The 21,409-nt window shown below is 33.8% G+C and overlaps 1 protein-coding gene across 1 annotated transcript; it reads left to right on the top strand.

Annotated features, from left to right (window-relative positions):
* Positions 1–322: 322 nt before the first annotated feature.
* Positions 323–2,583, top strand: LOC107907649 (probable polygalacturonase At3g15720). The gene is made up of 8 exons (XM_041088326.1): positions 323–514; positions 689–832; positions 907–1,071; positions 1,153–1,185; positions 1,273–1,480; positions 1,567–1,648; positions 1,733–1,841; positions 2,040–2,583. Exons 1-8 carry the CDS (start codon positions 323–325, stop codon positions 2,205–2,207), a joined length of 1,101 nt encoding a protein of 366 aa, XP_040944260.1. The 3' UTR covers positions 2,208–2,583.
* The last annotated feature ends 18,826 nt before the right edge of the window (positions 2,584–21,409 follow it).

Below are 21,409 nucleotides of genomic sequence, written 5' to 3'. Positions count from 1 at the left end.
TAAAACAATTTCAGATGTAATAATAAATCAAATACTGCAATTCATTGAATTAAGTTATTAAAATCTTCAGCCATGATTCGATATTCTTTCCCTTTTTGATTAGTTTTATACATATATATTTATGGTGAAAAATGATAATTTACCTTAAGTTATAGAAGGGGGAAAACAAATTCAACTTGCTCAAGGAAACAAAAAATCATATTACCGATTTTAGGGTTAATTAATAAAATTAAAGAGATTATTTACCTGATACTAAGGATTAATTATTATGACATTTATATAAATCCCCCCCTAATTCAACTCATTTCCATCATTCACAATTATGCAGCTTGCTTTTGGTTTTGCACTGTCTCTTTTGTTTGGTTTTGCTTTCGGAAATGGATTCTTCAGTGAAGAAACTATTTCTGCTTTTAATTTTGGTCTCGAAAATGAAATTTTCAATGAGCAAGTAATTTCTTCCTTTAGTGTTATGGATTATGGAGCTACTGGAAATGGCCAGATAGATGACTCTCAAGTATAATTACTTCTCTTATTTTTCCTAATAACTAGTTATCTATGTTCTTCCATAAACTATATACATTATTTTTAAATATGATGTATCACATCCCAATCCCAATTATAATTTTCTAAATATAAAAATCCAACATTCTCTTCTAACACATTCTTTTTGTATGTTTTTGAAATAAAGGCATTCAATAAAGCTTGGAAGGATATTTGTAATGCAAATGCGGGCGGAGAAACTGTAACACTTGAAATCCCGCGAGGGAAAACATTCCTTCTAAACCCACTTGTTTTTCAGGGTCCATGCAAGGCCAAAGCCATTCGTATTCAGGTTAATTTTTATATTTACTATTTCTTATGCATTGATCTACATTTTCTTTACATAATGATTGCTCATTTTAACAGCTTGGTGGAACCCTAATTGCACCCCTAAGCACATCATGGGCAAATGAAGGAGTGGATACTTGGATTCAATTTTCAAATGTTGACAACCTTTATCTTGATGGAGATGGCAAAATTGATGGCAGGGGTTCTATTTGGTGGCAATCTTGCATGAAAAAATCAGTTTATGTAAGCATCTTTTATCAATATTTTTTCAAAAATTTAGATTAGTTCAATTTTTGCTTTGCTTTTTTTATTTTTCGTTTACAGGGTATTTTTTTTTATTGCAAGCGTCGACCTGGTGTAAGTTCTCCTATTCTTTTTGAAAATTACAGTTTAATTGCTACAAGTATGATTCCTTTAATTTTTGGTTTGTTGTTGTTGTTGTAGGCTTTACATTTTAACAATTGCAATGGGCTTCAATTAAAGGGACTCACTCATTTGAACAGTCCAAGGGCTCATATATCAATAAAAAACTGTAAAGATGTTATTGTCTCTGATCTTAAGATTAGTGCACCAGATGAAAGCCCAAACACAGATGGAATTGATATTTCCGATTCTACCAACGTTCAAATTCTACAATCCATCATTGCAACTGGTAATAACCATTTTGAGAAAATAAAGAATTAATTCAAATGATATTGTTTAGTTTGTGGTCTCTTCTTTACATTTTTGTTCCAACAGGTGATGATTGTGTTGCTATCAACGCTGGTTCATCTTTTATCAATATCACCGGTGTTGTTTGTGGTCCAGGCCATGGTATCAGGTTGATTGAGTTTTACTATCTTCACTTGTTCTTATCAATCCATTTAACATAATATTACATACATGATTCTTGTTCTATATTTAGTATTGGGAGCCTTGGAGATGGTGGAGCTTATGACACTGTTGAGCAAGTACACGTGAAAAATTGTACTTTAAGGGACACTCAAAATGGTGTGAGGATCAAAACATTTCAGGTAATTTAATTGTTGATAATCGACTATTTTAAAAAAAAAAATTAAACTTTTCTAAAATTTTGAATTAGCCCAGGCCCTTAGACTCTTATAACCATCCCCTGATCATTATATAAACCAACATCCATAATTTTATATAATCAATATAATTTTGAGTTTTTTAATGTTGTTTTGACATTTTTATGAATATAACTTTTGTAGGGTTGCTCTGGTTATGCCAGAAAGATCTCGTTTGAGAAAATTGTACTTAGCAATGCTAGAAACCCAATTATCATAAACCAATTCTATCAGGATAACGGCAAATTTTCGAAAGGAATAATGGTACGTTATTCATTCCTTCTATATATGACACTGTGGAATATATATTGATTTTTTTTTGACATATGATATTGCAGAAAGCAGGGGCCATTGAAATTAGTGATGTTACATACTCTGATATTCGAGGAACATCGGCCAACGACCAAGCAATCGACCTGAGATGCGACAATGTGGTAGGTTGCAGGAACATAGTAATGCGTAATATCGACATAACACCAGGCGTTGATTGTCCTAAAACCTATACCGTCTGCAATAATGCTCATGGAACTGCCACTGAAACACAGCCTAGAGTTCCTTGCTTGTCTTGAATTCCATCTTTGATGAACTGCCACTGCAACAACTGTCCTTTAAAGTCTGTTTTTTTTTTCCTTTTCAATTAGGTATAGTTTTATATTAGTTATATGTTATTATTTTGTAGAACTATGGTGCCATTCAATAATAACATGTGATTAAGAATTTTACATGCTCCGTTTTTATTTATAATTTGTCTAAAAAATAAGAAATACTTTGTCTATTATTATTTTTACTCTTCTATGCTGATAATTATATTGAAAACTTTTAAGATAAGAATCAAAATGTTCTTAACTTTTAAATTAAAATGAATAAATCTAGACTTAATATTTAATATACCTTACTAAAGTAAAGAGCATAATACCCAATATTCCATTTTTATTTTCTTTTCACATTGTAATATAAGTTTTAGGGTGAAAAAAAATTGAAAAATCACTTATTTTATATTCATTATTTTTTTGAAGAAAAAAATTGGAAGAAGATTTACAATGGGATGTAAAAGTTAAAATTAAGTAATTTGGCTATTTGATATTTGTTTTTCTTTTTTTCTTTTTAAAATAATTAAGAGAGTTTCACTCTAAAAAATTGGAATATTTGAAAAATAAAGAACACACAGATTTTTTTACGTGGAAACCCTTTCAGGAAAAAAACCACAGGCAAAGGAGAAGATAATTCATTATGTCGAATTCGAATGATTACAAGAGGAGTAGACTATGTCTATTTATAGGCTTGTAAAACCATATCTTAATAGAAGGAGTGTAGTAAGGTTGAAACACCTTATTCTAATCAATATCAAATAGATCAAGTGTAATAAGGTTAAAAAACTTTATTCTAAAATAAAATAAAAGAAGTGTAGTTCTATATGGATTTTATTTTTATTTTATTTTACCACTATAGTTTATTTTAACAAGGATTTGGGTCACTCAATTCTAACAATCTCCACCTTGACACGAATCCTCAATGAATAAGTTTTTCACCACGAACTCTCAACGAACAAGTTCTCCACCTCTTCCATGAAACCCCTTTAGGGGCATTTTTCAACAATGAACACCAACCAAGTCTAAACAATGCTCAAACTTGGTTATGGGAAGTGACTTAGTCATCATATCTGTAGGATTTTCATGAATACTAATTTTGCTCACAACAATATCACCACGAGCAATAATATCACGAACAAAATGATACTGAACACCAATGTGCTTTGTTCTCTCATAGAACATTTGATCTTTTGTAAGGAAGATGACACTTTGACTGTCACAAAATACTGTATTGATTTGAAGGTCTTCATTGAGTTCACTAAAGAGTCCCTTCAACTAAATGGTTTCTTTACAAGCCTCAATAATCGCCATGTACTCAGCTTCAGTGGTAGATAAAGCGACTGTAGTTTGCAAAGTGGCTTTCCAACTGATTGCACAACCTCCGATTATAAATACATAACCTATGAGAGATCTTCTTCTATCAAGGTCTCCAGCAAAATCAACATCAACATACCTAATGACTCCATCTCTAGTTCTTCCAAACTGTAAGCAAACATCAGTAGTACCTCGTAAATATCTTAAAATCTACTGAACTGCTTTCCAGTGTTCTTTACTGGGATTCGCCATGTATCTGCTAATTGTACTGATTGCATATGATAAATCTGGACGTGAACAAACCATAGCATACATGAGAGATCTCACTGCACTAGAATATGGAACATGTGACATGTACTCAATCTCATCATCTGATAGTGGAGACAAAGGCGATGAAAGTCTAAAATGGGCTGCTAAAGGAGTACTAACAGGCTTAGCACTCTGCATTTGAACCTGCAAAGAACTTTCTCAATGTACCCCTTCTAACTTAGGTACAATTTACTTGTTTTTCTATCTTTGTGAATCTCTATACCAAATATTTTCTTTGCTGGTCCCAAATATTTCATCTCAAATTCTTCACTAAGCTAGGCTTTGACCTTTCTTATCTCTCCTTTATCTTTCGTTGCTATCAACATGTCATTAACATAGAGAAGTAGATACATAAAAGAACCATCATTTTTTTTCTTAAGGTAACCACAACTGTCAAAGCCACTTCTTTTGAAATCATGAGAAGTCATAAAAGGAATCAAACCTTTTGTACCACTGTCTTGGTGACTGTTTCAAACCGTAAAGGGACTTTTTCAACAAGCAAACATAGTCATCTTTTTTTGAGACTGTAAAACTCTTTGGTTGTTGCATGTAAATATCTTCCTCAAGTTCTCCATGCAAAATACAGTTTTTACATCTAACTACTCAAGCTCCAAATCATGCATGACCATAATACCAAGCAAAGCTCGAATTGAACTATGCTTCACAACTTGGGGAGAACACATCTGTGAAGTTTACTCTTGGAATTTGACTGTAATCCTTTGCAACAAGCCTTGCTTTATATATGGGTTCTTCAACTTATGTAGTCCCTTCTTTCTTTTTAAACACCCATTTACAACGAACAACCTTTTTCCTTTAGGAAGTTTCACAAGATCTCATGTTCAGTTTTTGTGGAATGATTCTATCTTCTCTTGCATAGCAAACACCCACTTTTCTAAGTCTTCACAGCTAATCGCCTTAGAATAAGTAGATGACTCTTGGTTTGCATCTATATCTTTAGCCACATTTAAAGCATAAGCAACTAGATCAGCTTCGGCATACCTCTTTAGAGGTTTAATCTCTCTTCTAGTTCTATTTTTGGCAATAGAGTATTGTGGTGAAGAAGTAAATCTATTTTGAATTTCTATACTAGCTTGAGAAGTTGACTTTGTTGTGGATTCTGGATTAATTTGATTCTCCACCTGCTTTTGCTGCTCTTTATTGGAAGAGTTTTTAAGAGATAAGTTAGGTAGCATAGCAGTTTCATAAAAAACATCTCTGCTAATCACAACTTTTTTATTTTCAGGACACCATAACTTATACCCTTTTACACAAGCTTTATAACCAAGAAAAACACATTTAATGGATTTTGATTCCAATTTTCTATTATCAACATGAGCATACGCAGGACACCCAAAGATCTTTAAATTAGAATAATTAGCAAGATTACCAGACCATACCTCTTGTGGAGTCTTTTTCTCAATGACAACAGATGGAGATCGATTGATAAAAAAAATATACAGTAGAGGCTACTTCAACCCAAAATGACTTTGGTAAGTTGGCATTCGACAACATACATCGAACCGTTTTCATGATCATTCTGTTCATTTGTTCTGCAACATTGTTTTGCTGTGGAGTATGACGAACTGTCAAGTGTCTCACGATACCTTTTGACTTACATAGTTCATTAAACTCATCAGAATAGAACTCTAAGCCATTGTTTGTGTGGAGGTGTTTTATTTGTTTTCCCTTCTATTTTTCAATCATAGTTTTCCAAGACTTAAATGTGAAAAACATATCACTTTTTTGCTTCAGGAAAAATGCCCAAACTTTTCTAGAAAAATCATCAATAAGTGTTAGCATATAATTAACTCCACCTCTCGAAGGCATTCTAGATGGCCCCTACAGATCAGAATGAATATACTCTAATGTTCCCTTCATGTTATGGATTCCTCTGGTAAATTGAACTCTCTTTTGCTTCCCAAAAATGCAATGCTCACAAAAATTTAGTTTGCAAATTCCTTGCCCATCAAGAAATCCTTTTTTTCTCAATTATGCCATGCCATTCTCACTCATATGCCCTAGGCACTTGCCAAAGTCTAGTAACATTAGCATCTGATAAGGAAAAGGAAACGACAGCTGCATCACCAGTAACCGTAGAACCCTGCAAAACATATAACTTGGCAGTATTTCTTTGCCCTTTCATCTGTGTATTTGTACCCTTTTGAATCAATATTACTCAACAAAATCAAATTTCTCTTCAATTCTGGAACATGTTGCACGTCATTAAGTGTTCTGGCAACTCCGTCAAACATCTTAACTTTAATTGTTCCAACACTTGTGATTTTATACAAAGCATTATTTTTCATCAAAACAACACCTTTAGACACTGTTTCGTAAGTTGTAAACCAATCCCGATTGGGAATCATGTGGAAGGTGTAGCCTAAATCAAGGATCCACTCCTTGTTCACTTTAGAATTGTTGATAGAAGAGACTAGAAGTTCACCATCGCTATAGTCTTCTACAACATCAGCTTCACCAGATTTTTTTAGTTGTTTTCCCTTTTGATTCGCAACTTTCCTTTTGATCTTGTTCTACAACTTATAGCACTCGGATTTATGTGCCCTTTCTTCTTGTAGAAGTTACAAGTTTTACCTTTGTTTGAAGACTTCGATCTACCCTTAGATTTATCGCGAGGATTCTATTCCTGTATATTTCCACGATCATCATCAATATTCTGATCTTGTCTCCTATGAACAATGAGACCCTCTCCCTGAGAGTCGGGTTTAATCACAAGATGCTTCATCTAATCATACGAGGTCAAAGAATCATAAACCTCATCAACTGTGAAAGACTCGTGACTATATAAAATTGTGTCTCTAAAGGTTAAATAAGAGGGGGCAATGAACAAAATAGAATCAACCCTAGATGTTCCTTATCATACTGAACCTCCATAGCCTCCAAGTCTGAAAGAATTTCTTTAAACACTGTTAAGTGTTTGTGCACAGACGCACCTTTCTCCAAACAATGAGCATAAAGATGCTACTTCATATGCAGCTTGCTGATTAGAGTTTTCGACATAAATATTTTTTCTAACCTCTTCCATAATGAGCCTCTTCTCCTTCATCACAACCAACAAAATTTTGTTTGACAAATGCTGATGTAACTGTGTTAACGCCTTTTGATCTTTACACCTCTTCTCTTCCTCCGTCAATGTCAAAGCCATCTTATCTATCCCTAGAAGGGCATCCTCTAAGTCTATTTGCAGAAGAACTGCCTATATCTTTATCTGTCACAGCGCGAATATGGTGTTGCAATCCAACAACGAAATTTCATACTTCAAATACGCCATATCGTAATTGAGATGAACAACCCGGAAGTTCTGATGCCATTTTGTTAAAAATAGAACATTATAATGAAAATGTCTCGCAAAGAAAAGAGAAAGAAAAATAAAGAACACACAGATTTTTTACATGAAAACCCTTTCGAGAAAAAACCACGGGTAGAGGAGAAGATAATTCACTATGTCAAATTCAAATGATTATGAGAGGAGTAGACTATGTCTATTTATAGGCTTATAAAGCCATATTCTAAGAGAAGGGGTGTAGTAATGTCGAAACCCTTTTTTTGATGAAAACGGGGTCGACTTGGATTTTGAAAATGAAACGGGAATTGGGAGTCACCACCGATCTTTTATTGTGGTGTGATCGGATCACCTTGAAAATAATTTTGGTCTGCGAAGTTTGAGAAAACAGGTTCGGGAGTCGGTTACGCACGAGGAAGGGTTAGCACCCTCGTGACGCCCAAAATTGGTACCGAATTGATTGTTTAATGCCTTAATGTCAAAATTTTGAAAAGATTTTAAAATTCGATCCTTTTATCTTGAATAAAAATGAATTGGATGATAAGGCTCACTTATTTCAAAGAAATAAATTGTCAACATTCAGTAAATTAGAGCGCGACATTTTAAATCCTCAAAATTAAGCTTATTCTTTGATTTTTTAAAACCTATGCGTTTTGAGAAGGATATCCGATTATTTGGTTTAAATGAGAAAATCAAAACCCAGTAAGTTAGGGTTCGATTTCACAAAATTCCTAAATATCGAACATTACCTTTATTTTTAAAATCCTCGTCTCGGGAAAACAACATGTCACACCCAATGTGTTAGGGCACAACGTATCGAATCCCCGAGAATGAGATTTTTATTTATGTTAGTCAAAGAAGATATTCGGTTTCTTAAATCCCGAAGAAGATTGGAATCCAGTAAGTTAGAACACAATCTTTTCGAGGATCCCATATTCCGAGTGTCGTGTTGTTTTGAAAGACTTTTGAACGAATTGGTTTTGATATCTAAATAAAATGTACTCCTTTTGATGAATAAAACGCCATGGAATGACAATGTATAATGCAAAAGGATAACTCATAATCCTACAAATACATGCTAATGAAGTCGAATAATCTATCAGCACGAATGAAATGATATAATGTACATAATATCCATAATCACATATCACTTGGAAATATTAGCACCAACACTTAAAAATTAAAGATATAAAAGTCTATCACCAAAACAACGAAACTAAACTAAAGTAGCTAAAAGATGGAAAAGAAATTTGAAATTATCAATGTATGCACACGAAATTACATATAAAAATTAAAAAGTAATAACTAATGTGAAGATTTAAAATATTTTAAAAATAGAACATGAGATGAATACTATATAAAATAATATTTAAAAGAATTTTAAAATGAATATTGCATGAGAAGAAAACCAAAATACATGAAACGATATATAGATGTTACATATGGAATGAAATATTTAATATAAATAATATGTATTGGTATAATAATATATGTAAAAGGGGTTGAAGTGAGTAAAATAATAATAGAAAATTTAAAATAAATAAAATATTTATATAGAGAAAATAGATAAAAATTTACAATTTGGAATTGGTGGTATATTACTATACATACGTATAAAAAATAATTTAGTATAAATTATATATCTATAGATAAAATAGATTTAGAATTATGAAATATTATTGTATAAATCTTTAAGGTTAAAAATATACATATATATATATGGTAAAAAGATAATCATAAAATGTACAAATTATACTAATCAAGCATAAAATCTATAAAATAATATATTACAAAAATAAAATAATAATATATGGAAAACGCCAAATAATACTATATAATAAAATAAAATAAACGTATATAAAAAAGGTTAGGAAAATTGATAAAAGGAAAATAAAAAAAAATACTACTACTAATAATAGTAATAATAATAATAATAATAAAGATAATAAACAGAACAATTTTAGCAATAATAACAAAATAGATAAAAGGAAAGGCCTAAATTACAAAGCGCGAATGACATGGGGGACGGAAAGGGGAATAATCCCCACCCTCCAAAACGCAGCGTTACATGAGGACCGAAATGAAAATCACCGTAAAATAGGCGGCCCAATTCAAAAGAACGATAGAAGCAAGATTGAACCCAGACGCAAAAGTGGAGGACCTGGCGCGCAAATAGACCAAATAGAAAAAATGCGCGGATCCTCTCCGGGTCGGGTCACACGCGCAGGTTATGGCCCCCCAAAACGGTACCTTTTGGTAGCTATTGTGCAAGCTTCAAACGGCGCCGTTTCCATGATTAAGATAAAAATAAAAAAAGAAACCCTAAACTAAACCCGATCTGCCCTTTGAAACAAAAACCTAGCACTCCCTTTTCTCTCCTGCGCCGTTCATCGCCTCAGAACAGGGGCTTTCCGAATCCTATGCTCGACTCCGATTGTGATGGAGAGAGCACAAGGCCGGTCCCAGGTGCGTTCTGACTCCTCTTTTCTTTTTATTTGCTTTCTTTTACAAACAAATAATAGCACAAAGTGAACGTTTTTGGAATAGAACAAAAAAAATCGAAAAGAAAAAAACTTTTAGATCACCTTTTTCTTTGAAACTTTTTGCTTTTTTGTATTTCAACGGGTTTTTTGATACGGAATGCGTAAAAAAGAAAGGGATCCCCTTACAATATTAGAATCAGCCTCATATAGCCGAAATAAAAAAGAAAAATAAAACAAAAATCTCCCTTTTTTTATATTTTCGTCCCTTTTTTTTGCTGTTATTCTCTGCTATTCTCGTGTCTTCTCTGTTGTTGCTGCATTTTTCGTCCATCTTTATTTGTTTTCTATGCAGGTATAGGTACGGAGACCATACGGTGACGTGGCGCGGTGTAACGCGTGAAGGTGTGGTCCCTGGCGGTGGCGTGGCTCGGCTCGGAGGCGTGGCTTTGGCGCGGAGGCGCTACATGTGCGCGGGCGTAACACGCGTGAGGGGGAAGGCTGGCTCTGTTGCGGCGTTGGAGGCTGACCCTAGCTGCTAGGGTTTCGCTTATGGCTTTGGGCTTAGGTGATTTGGGCCATTGGGTTTAGTGGGTCAGGCTGGTATTGGGTTAACAGTTTAGGCTTGGGACTTTGGATTTTGTAATCGGGTTTGGGCTTAATCTACTTGGTTTGTAATTTGGACTGTTAATAATTTAATTTTTTTTATATTATTATTATTATTTTTTTGGTTTATTTTGTTGGTTTATGGGCCGGGCAAAAATGGGTTCTTACAGTAAGGTTGAAACACCTTATTCTAATCAATATCAAATAGATGAAGTGTAATAAGGTTAAAAAACCTTATTCTAAAATAAAATAAAAGAAGTGTGGTTCTATATAGATTTTACTTTTATTTTATTTTACCACTGTATTTTCTTTTAACAAGGATTCGGTCACTCAATTCTAACACCTGGTAATCCGAATCTCTTACTTTTAATCCCCTTGTAAATTTGCTTCTAATTTTTTTGCTTAAAAAAATTAAATATGAAACTAAGAGATTATCAAAAATTTTTTAGCCTAAGACTTGTATTACATGGTGAAAAGGAAAAGATTGGGTGTTATGCTTTTTATTTTAGTGATGTAGATTAAATCTCAAATCCGAGGTTTAGATTCATTTATTTTGATCTAAGGATTAAAAACAATTTGGTTCTCGTGGATCTCATTTTAGTGGTTCTCATTATAGTTTCTTTATTGAGAGTAATGTGCCCATGTTCATTAGTTTTATTCTTGAAAATTCACTTTGGTCAATGATGTTGCAATTAGTAGACCTTGGTACAAGCTTCCAAACTTCATTCCTTTCAAACCGATAAAGCTCCTCCTGCAAAGCTTCAATCCAGGATACATCGTTCAAGGAATATTCAACACATTTAAGCTCAATTTGAGAGTAACCAAAGGCAAGTATCACCATATCTCGATAGCTTGGTTTTCGCCTTTTTCGAGCCCTATCATTGATATCTTCAATGATGTTATCAACTAAATGATTCTTTCTAACCCTGGAAAAGGACTAAGTTAGTTCAACATCTTCACTTTGATAATAATTAAATCAACAACTTTAGTTTCATGTGTTTTAGCAGCATATGTATTAGGTATATTCTCAGTGCCAAGTGTAGGGGTCACTTTAGCAGGCACTGCAGGTGGCACTTCAACATCTTCATCTTTTTTGTCTTCACTTGTTCCATCATCATTTACCACTATATTGAAGGATTTTATAACGTTTTGAGTTCGTTTGTTGTATACTTGAAAGGCCCTACTATTACTCAAATATCCTAGAAAGATTTTTTCATTAGTCTTTGAATCAAAATTTCCTTGATATTCTTAATCTTTCTGATTGTAGTAGGTACTACCAAACACATGGAAAAACTTAACGTTTGACTTTTCCCCCTTCCACATTTCGTAAGGTATCATATAAATCTTTGGTTTGATAAGAACCCTATTGATCACATAGGTTGTTGTGTTCATTGTCTCAGCCCAAAACTTGTAACACTTCAAAATTTCTAACTAGACACATGGCACTATTATGGTATGAAATTGGCAAATTTATAAAAAAATGGAAAATAAGTAAGAAAATGATCAATAGAATAAAATTGATTTTGGATATGAGAATCAGAGGTGCTCATGAGTTCGGGTCGTGCCTAAACATAATATTAATTTAATTTTTGCTTGCCCAAGCCTGTCCCGACCCAAAATATGGGTCTAAAATTTTGCCTAAGCTTGCTCATATTAGCAAAAGACTAACCCAATCCCATTTTAGACCCACCCAAATTATTTTTATTTTTTTAAAAAATATTTATATTATTTTAATTGAGTATTTAATGATTCTATATATTTTTTATTTATTGAAAATTTTTATATAGTTATCTTAATATTATTTTAATATTTACGTTAGAGTAGTATTATATATTTAGTATAAGTTTATTTTTTTAATGTGCTGTAAATTACATAATATATAAAAATAACATAATATAAAATACTATAAACTTGAAATGGGTCAGGTCAAGTTGGGTTCGGGCCTTGAATGTTTAAGCCCGAGCTCGACCCATATTTTAAATGGGCCTATTTTTTTTGCTCAAGCCCATTTTTCAAGCCTAATATTTTTACCCAAACCCTCCCAAATTTCGGGTGGGTAGCCCGACCCATGAACAGGTCTAATGAGAATTAATAAGAAGAACATTAAAGTGAAAAGTTGATTTAAGGACTAAATCGCAAAATTTGAGAAGTTCAAAGACTAATGTGTAATTTGAACAAGTGAGAAACGTGAGCTATTGGTGACTAACTAGGATAAGGATAAGTTGGATTATATGTAAGTGTGATAAAAATCTTTTTTTTTGGGTGAAATTGGAAAGATTTGATAGGATAGGAACTAAATTGTAAATTTCCCAAATTTGTCGAGAAAAGGATAAAAGTGTAATTTTTAGTATCCAATGATGAGTATTAAGTATTAAATGAGAATTATGGAATTTGGGTTGATTAATAACTATTTGATGTGATGAAATCGTATTTTGAGGCAAAAGGGAAAAAAAGGTAATTTTGTCATTTAATAGCATTTTGGTCAATTCTCAAGAATTTTATGGTAAAAATATTATTTAGGCTTAATATAATATCTGATACGTAAATTTGACACTTTTTTTTCTAATTTGAGACCTAAACTTGGCACTTTTTCTTAAGTTGGTACTTAAACTTTTTGGGGGTCCAATTTGGTACCTGAACTTGAATCTTTTTCCTAATTTGGTACCTAATATTTTTTTGTCCTATTTGGTACTTGTCAAAAGTTTTACAAATTACTCCAATATACTAATTGAGACATTAAAAAGCGTATTAATAATGATTAACAATAATAACTTCATTAAATTGTAACAATCAAGCTATGTTGGAATAATTACAATGTTGTTCAAACTCAGTTACAAGATTTTCTAATCCTGAGGTTTAGCCTACAGGTTTCCCCCACTAAACGCATGTTATAGTTGAGAGGAACAAGCTCACACAAGCTAGACGGATTCTGGCTTAGTCCTTCTCTTGTGTCTCGTATAGCCCATTATACTTGAAAAGCATAACAGGAATCTAGGTAAGTTTGAATGAACTTAGTGAGTGTTTAATATAACATACTCAATCATGATATTATTATATGATATGACTTCAATGGCTTGGCCTCATATTTGACAACACTTGCATGAGGGCAGATCACACGTCTTCATAGTACACTCTTGTCATTCATTCACGTTGGCATAACTTGCAAATTGACCCATTTTACACATGACACGGTTCTTCACTTTCATTGTTTGTGTAGTAGTATATCTCGTAGGATGATTCCACTTGTGCATATGCAATGATTTCATACATGCAGATTCATAAAAATAGATTCATACATGCAAAATCATAGTTACGGATTCAAACATGCGAATTCATATATGCAGATTTATAGATAAGGATTCATACATGTGAACTCATTCTTGGCAGACTTAGATTCGTAAGAATATACTTTGGTGAACTTAAACTTGATAATTCATACTCATCAGTTAGTTCCTGAGGACTCTTGCTTGAAAGATAGTCCATGTAGACTCTTGCTTAAAGGATAGTTTATGGGGACTCTGGCTGGAATGATAGTCCATGTGGACTCTTACATGAAGAATAGTCCATGCAGACTCTTGCTTGAATGATAGTCCATGTGAACTCTTACATGGAATAGTCCTTGTAGACTCATACCTAAATATTTACAGATAAGGATTAATATATGTTGAATTTGTGCTTGGTGGGCTAGGATGCAAGAAGTCATTCCATGTGGATTCAAATGTGAGAATTCAATGAAAAAATAGTTTTGTCGATTTTTATATGACGAAATCCAGTGTATAGCCTTAGCTTGGAAACTTGAAACTTGAAATGTAACATGAAACATGAGGAAAAATCCATCAGATTGTCATAACTAGAAACATGAGGACAAGTCTAGGATACCGCCATAACTTGAATATGCCCATGGCCATGGGACTTGCATACATACATAAGGCTCAAAGCTTTAGACTCTGCAGAGTCTCATACTTGAGAAGAACCCTCGTAGGGTCATCAAATACTTGTGCGTATATATCTCTATACAGTTTAACCAAACCTTCGTAAAGCCAAATAACATGTATATGCATTCTCTATACGCACCAATCGAACCTCCGTAAAGCCAGTTAACATGTGGCACAAAGTGCATAATATGACATCTCCTTATTCTTTCATCCATTAATACACCATTCCATACTCTGCATATTATTAATTTTCACCAAAATAACATGTATCAAGCATTCAAAAATTTCCACATTCAATTAAGCATACGATTTACTAGCACAAAACAGAGCACACCAAACATTTCACCACAATCTCTAATACACATTTCAACCATTGGACCATTCAACAAAATGTCATAATCAATAGTATTTTACCCAATAATAGCTCATCAATACAAAAAGCTTAATTTAGCAACCGAGCATGCATTTACACACCAATACTTAACATGCATCAACATTACAACAGAAATCCTGCAACAGAGCAACCCCTCATCATCATTAGAACAACATTGAACCAAGTTAGAGAAACATTGAAGTTTAAAGTTCAGGAACTCACCAACGATTACCTTAAAGTTGTATTACCTATACCAGCTTAACCATCCCCTTGTCGCTTGGTTTTTCTCCTTCCAGTTCACGAGTTCCACACTTGATTAAGCTAATATGTTATTCTTCACCAACATGTAGCTCGATCCATTTGTTTATCTTATTCTCATTCGAAAATAGCAAGAGAGGAAAATAATAGTTGAGAACAGTTTGGAAGAAGGAAAGGAAAAAATATCCCCCTTCATCGGTTTCCTTCTCCCTTTATATAGCCACTCTCTTATTGACTGTTCATCACTTTCCATGCAAGCACTAATCCCAATTAATATAAAATATTAGAAACAAGCCTTTATCCCCCAGCAGATCCCTCAACTAATTTGACAATCATCACTAATGCCCAATTCGGCCCCTAAATTTTCAATTCGGTACAGATAGGATGTCGTAGGATCAAATTCAAACATATAAAATAACTCCGGGTCTTCGATCCTGTATGATCAAGTTTTGATCAAAGATTCGGGTGTGACACGACATGTCATGGATGCTATGATTTTTTTTGTATTTTATATGTTCAATTACTTTTAGGTTTACTTATTTAATTAATTATTTTATTAATTGAAAATAATAAATTTATTTTAAATTGGGGTTTTAAAAATATTTTTTCTTATTTAATATTTAATTCGTTAAGCATAACTTAATACCAATTTTTTAACATGAATTTCCTCTAATTATAATGCCCCAAAAATCCCTTATATATCTATTTTTGTATGTTTGTGACATAAATACATGTCTGCTTCAGTGGTTAAGTGTTTTGGGAAGTGTCTGAGAGGTCCCAAGTTTTAACCTTAGCTTGGGCAAAATTTTGTTTTTAATTGAATAAACCCCTATCTTTAGCCAGTAGGCTTATAAATAAATGTTAGTGAAATATGTCAGAATGAGCCTGCTGGTTTGGTAGATAAGTAGAGTGGTAAGTACTGGAGGTTTTGAGTTCGAGTCTTGATGTGTGCGAGGGAGTGTTTTATTTTATTGCTTGTGTTGGGTAGGTATTTTGGTCTAGCCAAAATTTTGAAGTGTTTGAATGAGGGTTGGTTTTGGTTGTTGAGAGAATTATGGTGGGTTGGTAGTGAGGATTTTGAGGAGAAGTTTTAGGGATATGATGAGAGTTGGTGCCGAATTTGAATACTTTTTTATTTTATTTTATTTTATTTTATTTTTTCTTTTCTTCTCTCAAAATTTCGGCTTAGGAAGGGCTTTCTCTCTATTTTTCTTAGTCTTGTTTTTTTTTCCGAATTATTTGCTCCCCAAACTCCTCCCTTTGCCATTGTTGCTTTCCCAAACATCACTCTTGTGCTGTCGATTTTATATTTCCTGTCCCTACAGATTCATTTTCTTTCGTTGGTTTACTCGCATCAGTTTCTCTCTTTTCCTCTAAAACCTTTGCCAAATTCTTGTTCATTCTTCACTCTTAATTTGCAGTTTCTCTCTGAGAAGGGAAAATTGGCGTTGGTTCTTCTCTGCTTCCCTTGGCCGATTACTTGACTCCCTCTCTTTCTCCCTTTTCTGTCGACTTCTCCTTTAAGTTGATATTCTGATTCAACGTGGGCTGCATTCGGTTGGTAAGTCTTTTGGTAAGGGGGAGAAGTTATGCCTTAAATGTTTTGGAGAAGTTTTATTTACTAATTTGTTAAGTTCCTAACAATCTGTGGTGTCGAATTGTGTTTGGCAGCATCAAATCGCAACGAACTTGGTCTACCTTTGGAATTGTAGGCTACATCTTTTGGAATGGTAGGGGTAAGCAACATAATTGGAGTTTGATTATTGATGTTTTAATGGTATTAGTTTTAAGCGTGACTGATTTTGGACATGGAATTGTCATTGTTTAGGTGCTTTTTGTCTCAGAAGCGTGTGCGTTCCAAAAACCATACCAGGCGTGCAAAAATAACATTAAAAACAGGAATCGACGAAAATCCAAAAATATGATTGTTGACGCCACACCAGCGTGTAGTCGCTCGTGTGGTAGGCCGTGTGACCAAACATGGGCGTGTGCTTGACGAGGCTGGCCTTGTGCGATACATGAGCCAGGCTAAATTGGACCGTGTGGGCTACACGAGTGCGTGGGCCCCACACTGGTAGACGACACAGGCGTGTGAGAATATTCGGCCAGGCCGTGTGATCCACATGGCTAAGGCCATTTTAGGCCGTGTGGGCCACACTGGCGTGTAGGCCCACATGGGCATATAACATGGGCTTGTAGGCCCATTTTCACTGTTTGAATGCTAAGGTTGTACGGGTCGCCCAATTTGACTGTGAACCTACTGTAGGGTCGGTAAGTTTACCTAGAACCATTAATTGACTGAAAAGATGGAAAGATTGTTGTATGCCATATGAGATAGATGTGTATGTCTGTATGTTGAGCATGATATATATACTATTTTGATTATGCATGATACCATGACATCATTGTATGATGCATTGCATTGGGATGGGGATTGATATTGATTGGAGGAAGTGTACTGAAAGGCTCTTAGCCTAACTTACTGGCAGCTCAGCTGCAACTACTGTCTAGTGCCGCATTCGGTACTATTTGGAGTGTAGGGATGGGTGGGTTGATTATATTCCCATATGGAGTGTAGGGTTGGATGGAGTTGGAGTGTAGAGGCTGGCTAGGTAGGATTTGATACTGTATATCTATTATTGTACTGAATATTGATTCTGTAATGGGCCAAGGCCCAAATGCATGACTACTTCTGTATTGTAATGGGTAAGGCCCTAATTGAAACTGAAATTGTTACTAAAATGGGCTGAGGCCCAGATTGTGATTGCCTTCTATCTGTATACTTTATATGGGATTACACACTGAGTTTCGTAAACTCACCTTTCTGATTTGACTATACAGGTAATCCCCAAACATAGGCAGATCGGTGCGACGGAGGACTCAGTGGTGGCCACATGACCTATTTAATTCAATTTAATACTTAAATAAAATTTCGATTTAATTTTGAGGGTATTTTATTGTAATTATGGCCTCTTTGGATTTTTTACTTTTAATTTGGGGTTTCTATTGTTTGATTTACAATTGCTAGTAGTAGGAATATTCGAGTTTACAAAACGAAACAAACATTTTAACAAAATATGCCTAAATATACAATCTGTTTTAAAAGCTTCCGCGTAGAATAAATGTTTTGAAAACTTTTGACTGATTAATTAAAATGACTTTAGAATTAACAAGTAAAAATGAAAAGGTACTAAGTGGAAAATGATTTAAAAAAAGGTTAAAGTTTTCCAACACAACCTACGGTTTTCAAACACACTACCTTGTGATATCGCCAGATTCGACCATAACGTCTAGGCCGTTATGCGTAATTTGTATAACATTTAATAAATTTAGGTACACAAAAAAACACCATTACTGTTTTGCGTAATTTGTATAACATTTAATAAATTTAGGTACCAAATTAGGAAAAAATACCAAGTTCAAGTATCAAATTGGGTCCCAAAAAAGTATAGATACCAAATTAGGAAAAAGTGTCAAGTTTAGGTACCCAATTAGGCAAAAAAAAGTTTAGTTAAAAATTAGGAAAAAAAGTATCAAGTTTAGGTACCAAATGTTATGTTAAGCGTATTATATATATATATATAAGATGTTTAATGCATGAAATAAATTTTTGCATCCAGGACTTGGATCATGTTAATGGGCTACCATATATTAAATTATGGGTTGGAATTGTTAGAATTAGGATTTTATGCCCACTTTGTTAATTTTAAAGGGAAAGTAAGGATGAAAGCCAACCCCCACTAGCCCTCTCCTATTGCTGCTGTCATCCCCCCTTCTTTTATGGTGTCCCTCTTATTTTTCTTTATTTTTCTCTTCAAATTTCCTAAAGACCCAACACTTAACTTTGAGATTTTGCTAAAATCTCTTAGGAAATTGTAACGCCCTAAAAGTTTAAGTTTTTGATTTGTTGAGTTTTGATATATGATTTGGTTTGGTTGAGCCGTTAAGTGCTTGGTAAATTTGCTTAAGGTATTGTGTTTGAGTCTCCATTTACGTGGGGAATATTTATTATTATTATTTATTATTTATTATTTATTCTTTTGTTTCCTATTCTTTAATTTTCTATAATCATTTGGGCTGTCATTTTGTTCTTTCTTGATTTTAATTTGCTCATTATCAGCGATCTTGCATTCCCACTCTCTTGCTATTTGTTTCATCAGGTAAGTTGGTGTGCTTTCTTTATTAAGTTCGAGTTTTAAGTATATTTTTGAATCTTGATGTGGAATTTTTATGAGGTTTATGATTGTAGTTCGGTCAATTGTTTGTTTGAAACTTGAAGCAATTTCATAGAGTTCTTGTTGTTAGGTGATATTTTTGAAGCATCCAATCTTCCTCTTGAATCATAATTTTGTGTGGTTGTTGTTCGCTTAATCGGTAAGAGTACGAATGTGATTTTTGGTGTGTTGTAGGAGTTCGTGTGTTCAATTCTTGATTTAATTTCATTTCTCATTACCGTAATTGATCGTATTATATGTTGTATTTAGGTCCCGAGAGTCTTGTGTTTACTTTCGCGTCGAAACCGAACCAGGTGTGTTACAAAAACCTATGAAAACAACAAACGGTAAAAGATGAATATTTGAACTGTTGAAGCCAACACACGGCCGTGTGACAAGCCATGTGCTCTCTGTGTGTGACACGTGGTCTGGGCCATTTAGGTTGTGTGGGCCACACGGGTGTAAGGGCCCAAAATACTAAATTTTTCTTTAGGACCGTAAACGTTATTTGGATTGATCGTAGGCTTTTCATAAGGTTGATATGTTATAAATTAGGCTATAAAACACTAATTTTGACCATCTGTTAGCGTAAAAATGAGACTTAAATTTGCATGTTTGAAATAATATAAGATAAGTACAATTTGTAATATGTTATGTATGAACTGAAAAATGTTACGTATGGCCTGATGTTCGATAAGCATGACTTGAGCCTGATTTTGAGCATGTATGATATGTACATATCTGACATCTGATATATTTTCATGTGCATTTGGGATGGGGTTTATGTATATAGAGGAAGTGCGGGCAGTATAATAACCTACTGTATTTGTTGGCTCAGCCACATATTTCTGTAACAGCGATAAATCACCGTATGAACTGACAACTAAGTTGCAAATATTTTGAAAAGTGTCGTACCGACACTAAAAGGTGTGTAGGGTTGGATGGGTTTTTAATACCCTATATGATGTGTAGGGATGGTCAGAGATGGTGTGTAGCGGATTGGGTAGGATTGTAAATTTGCATTTGATTCTATTTTCGTTTGTGATAAATGTTTTGTATTTGCTCTATTATGAATTATGTCTGAAATTTAATCTGTGGTATTGATTTAATAAGTTACACACTGAGTTTCGAAAACTCACCTTCTGTTTGTTTGTTACTTTCAAGTAACCCTTAGACTTAGGCAGATTGGTGCGACGGGAGCTCGGTTATAATATTTTGGTACATTTGATTTATTTAAATTTGGAATTAAGGTGTTTTGTAAATTTTAGACTGTTTGGACACTTGGGACTTTTTTGGTTTTGGACTTTATTATATCTTTTCTGCTCAAAATTGATTAACCGTTTTTATTGACAACGCTCAATTTTTCCTGCAAAACAATGGATTTTCATACAACAAGTGGTGTTTTCCAAAATTTAACGGGATAAAGATTTCCGCTACAAACTTATATGTTTTAGAAAATGTAAATAGACAACTGTTTCACAAATCTATTAGGAAAGATATGTTCTTAAATAAATCATATTTTCATGTAAGCAAAGCTAATGACGCATTTTCAAAACCAACGAATTCTAGGTTTTTGAATGAACTTGCAGTAACATCTCCAAATTTGGCCATAACATCTAGGTCAAGTTTGGGGTGTTACATATGGCGATATCAAAGTTAGGTTGCAAAACTCGGGCTCTAAAATTTTGGGTTTAAAATTTTGTGAAATCTGTTTTCCAAACGAAACCCATTTCTGTTTTAATTTGAAAATATTATAAAGTTTATGGAATACCGAGTCTTCGGCGCTGATCTTGTAAGTATTTCTACTTAGTTAAAATTTTTAGTTAGAAATGAAACTGTAGTATTAGAAATACTTATGCTCTAGTCCTAAACTATAGCAATTTTGAAAATACATTAATAAGACTTTTTGACATAAAACATCTGATAAGAAAATTTGGACTGATACATAAAATTCTATAATGTAGATAATATATGATGAGTGCATGTGGAACCCATGGGTGCGGTTGGCGCTGCGGAGGGGTTCGAGCTGAGTTGTCCTCAATGGGTAGTATGCCCAATTTGGATACAAGTGAAATGCTGGGTACTCCTACTGTTGAGACTGGGTCTCAGACTCAGACGGCTAGGGACGACACAT

Source organism: Gossypium hirsutum, chromosome D02, assembly GCF_007990345.1.
Source record: "Gossypium hirsutum isolate 1008001.06 chromosome D02, Gossypium_hirsutum_v2.1, whole genome shotgun sequence".
NCBI classification, from domain to species: domain Eukaryota; kingdom Viridiplantae; phylum Streptophyta; class Magnoliopsida; order Malvales; family Malvaceae; genus Gossypium; species Gossypium hirsutum.
The sequence above is the reverse complement of the archived record's forward strand: the minus strand, read 5'-3'. Positions and strand labels throughout refer to the sequence as shown.

Excerpts from the sequence above, each read along its gene's own strand:
- LOC107907649 (XM_041088326.1), top strand. The coding sequence starts at position 323 with ATGCAGCTTGCTTTTGGTTTTGCACTGTCTCTTTTGTTTGGTTTTGCT. Across the intron at positions 833-906 it reads CCAAAGCCATTCGTATTCAG|CTTGGTGGAACCCTAATTGC; the intron begins GTTAATTTTTAT and ends TCATTTTAACAG. Across the intron at positions 1,842-2,039 it reads TGAGGATCAAAACATTTCAG|GGTTGCTCTGGTTATGCCAG; the intron begins GTAATTTAATTG and ends TAACTTTTGTAG.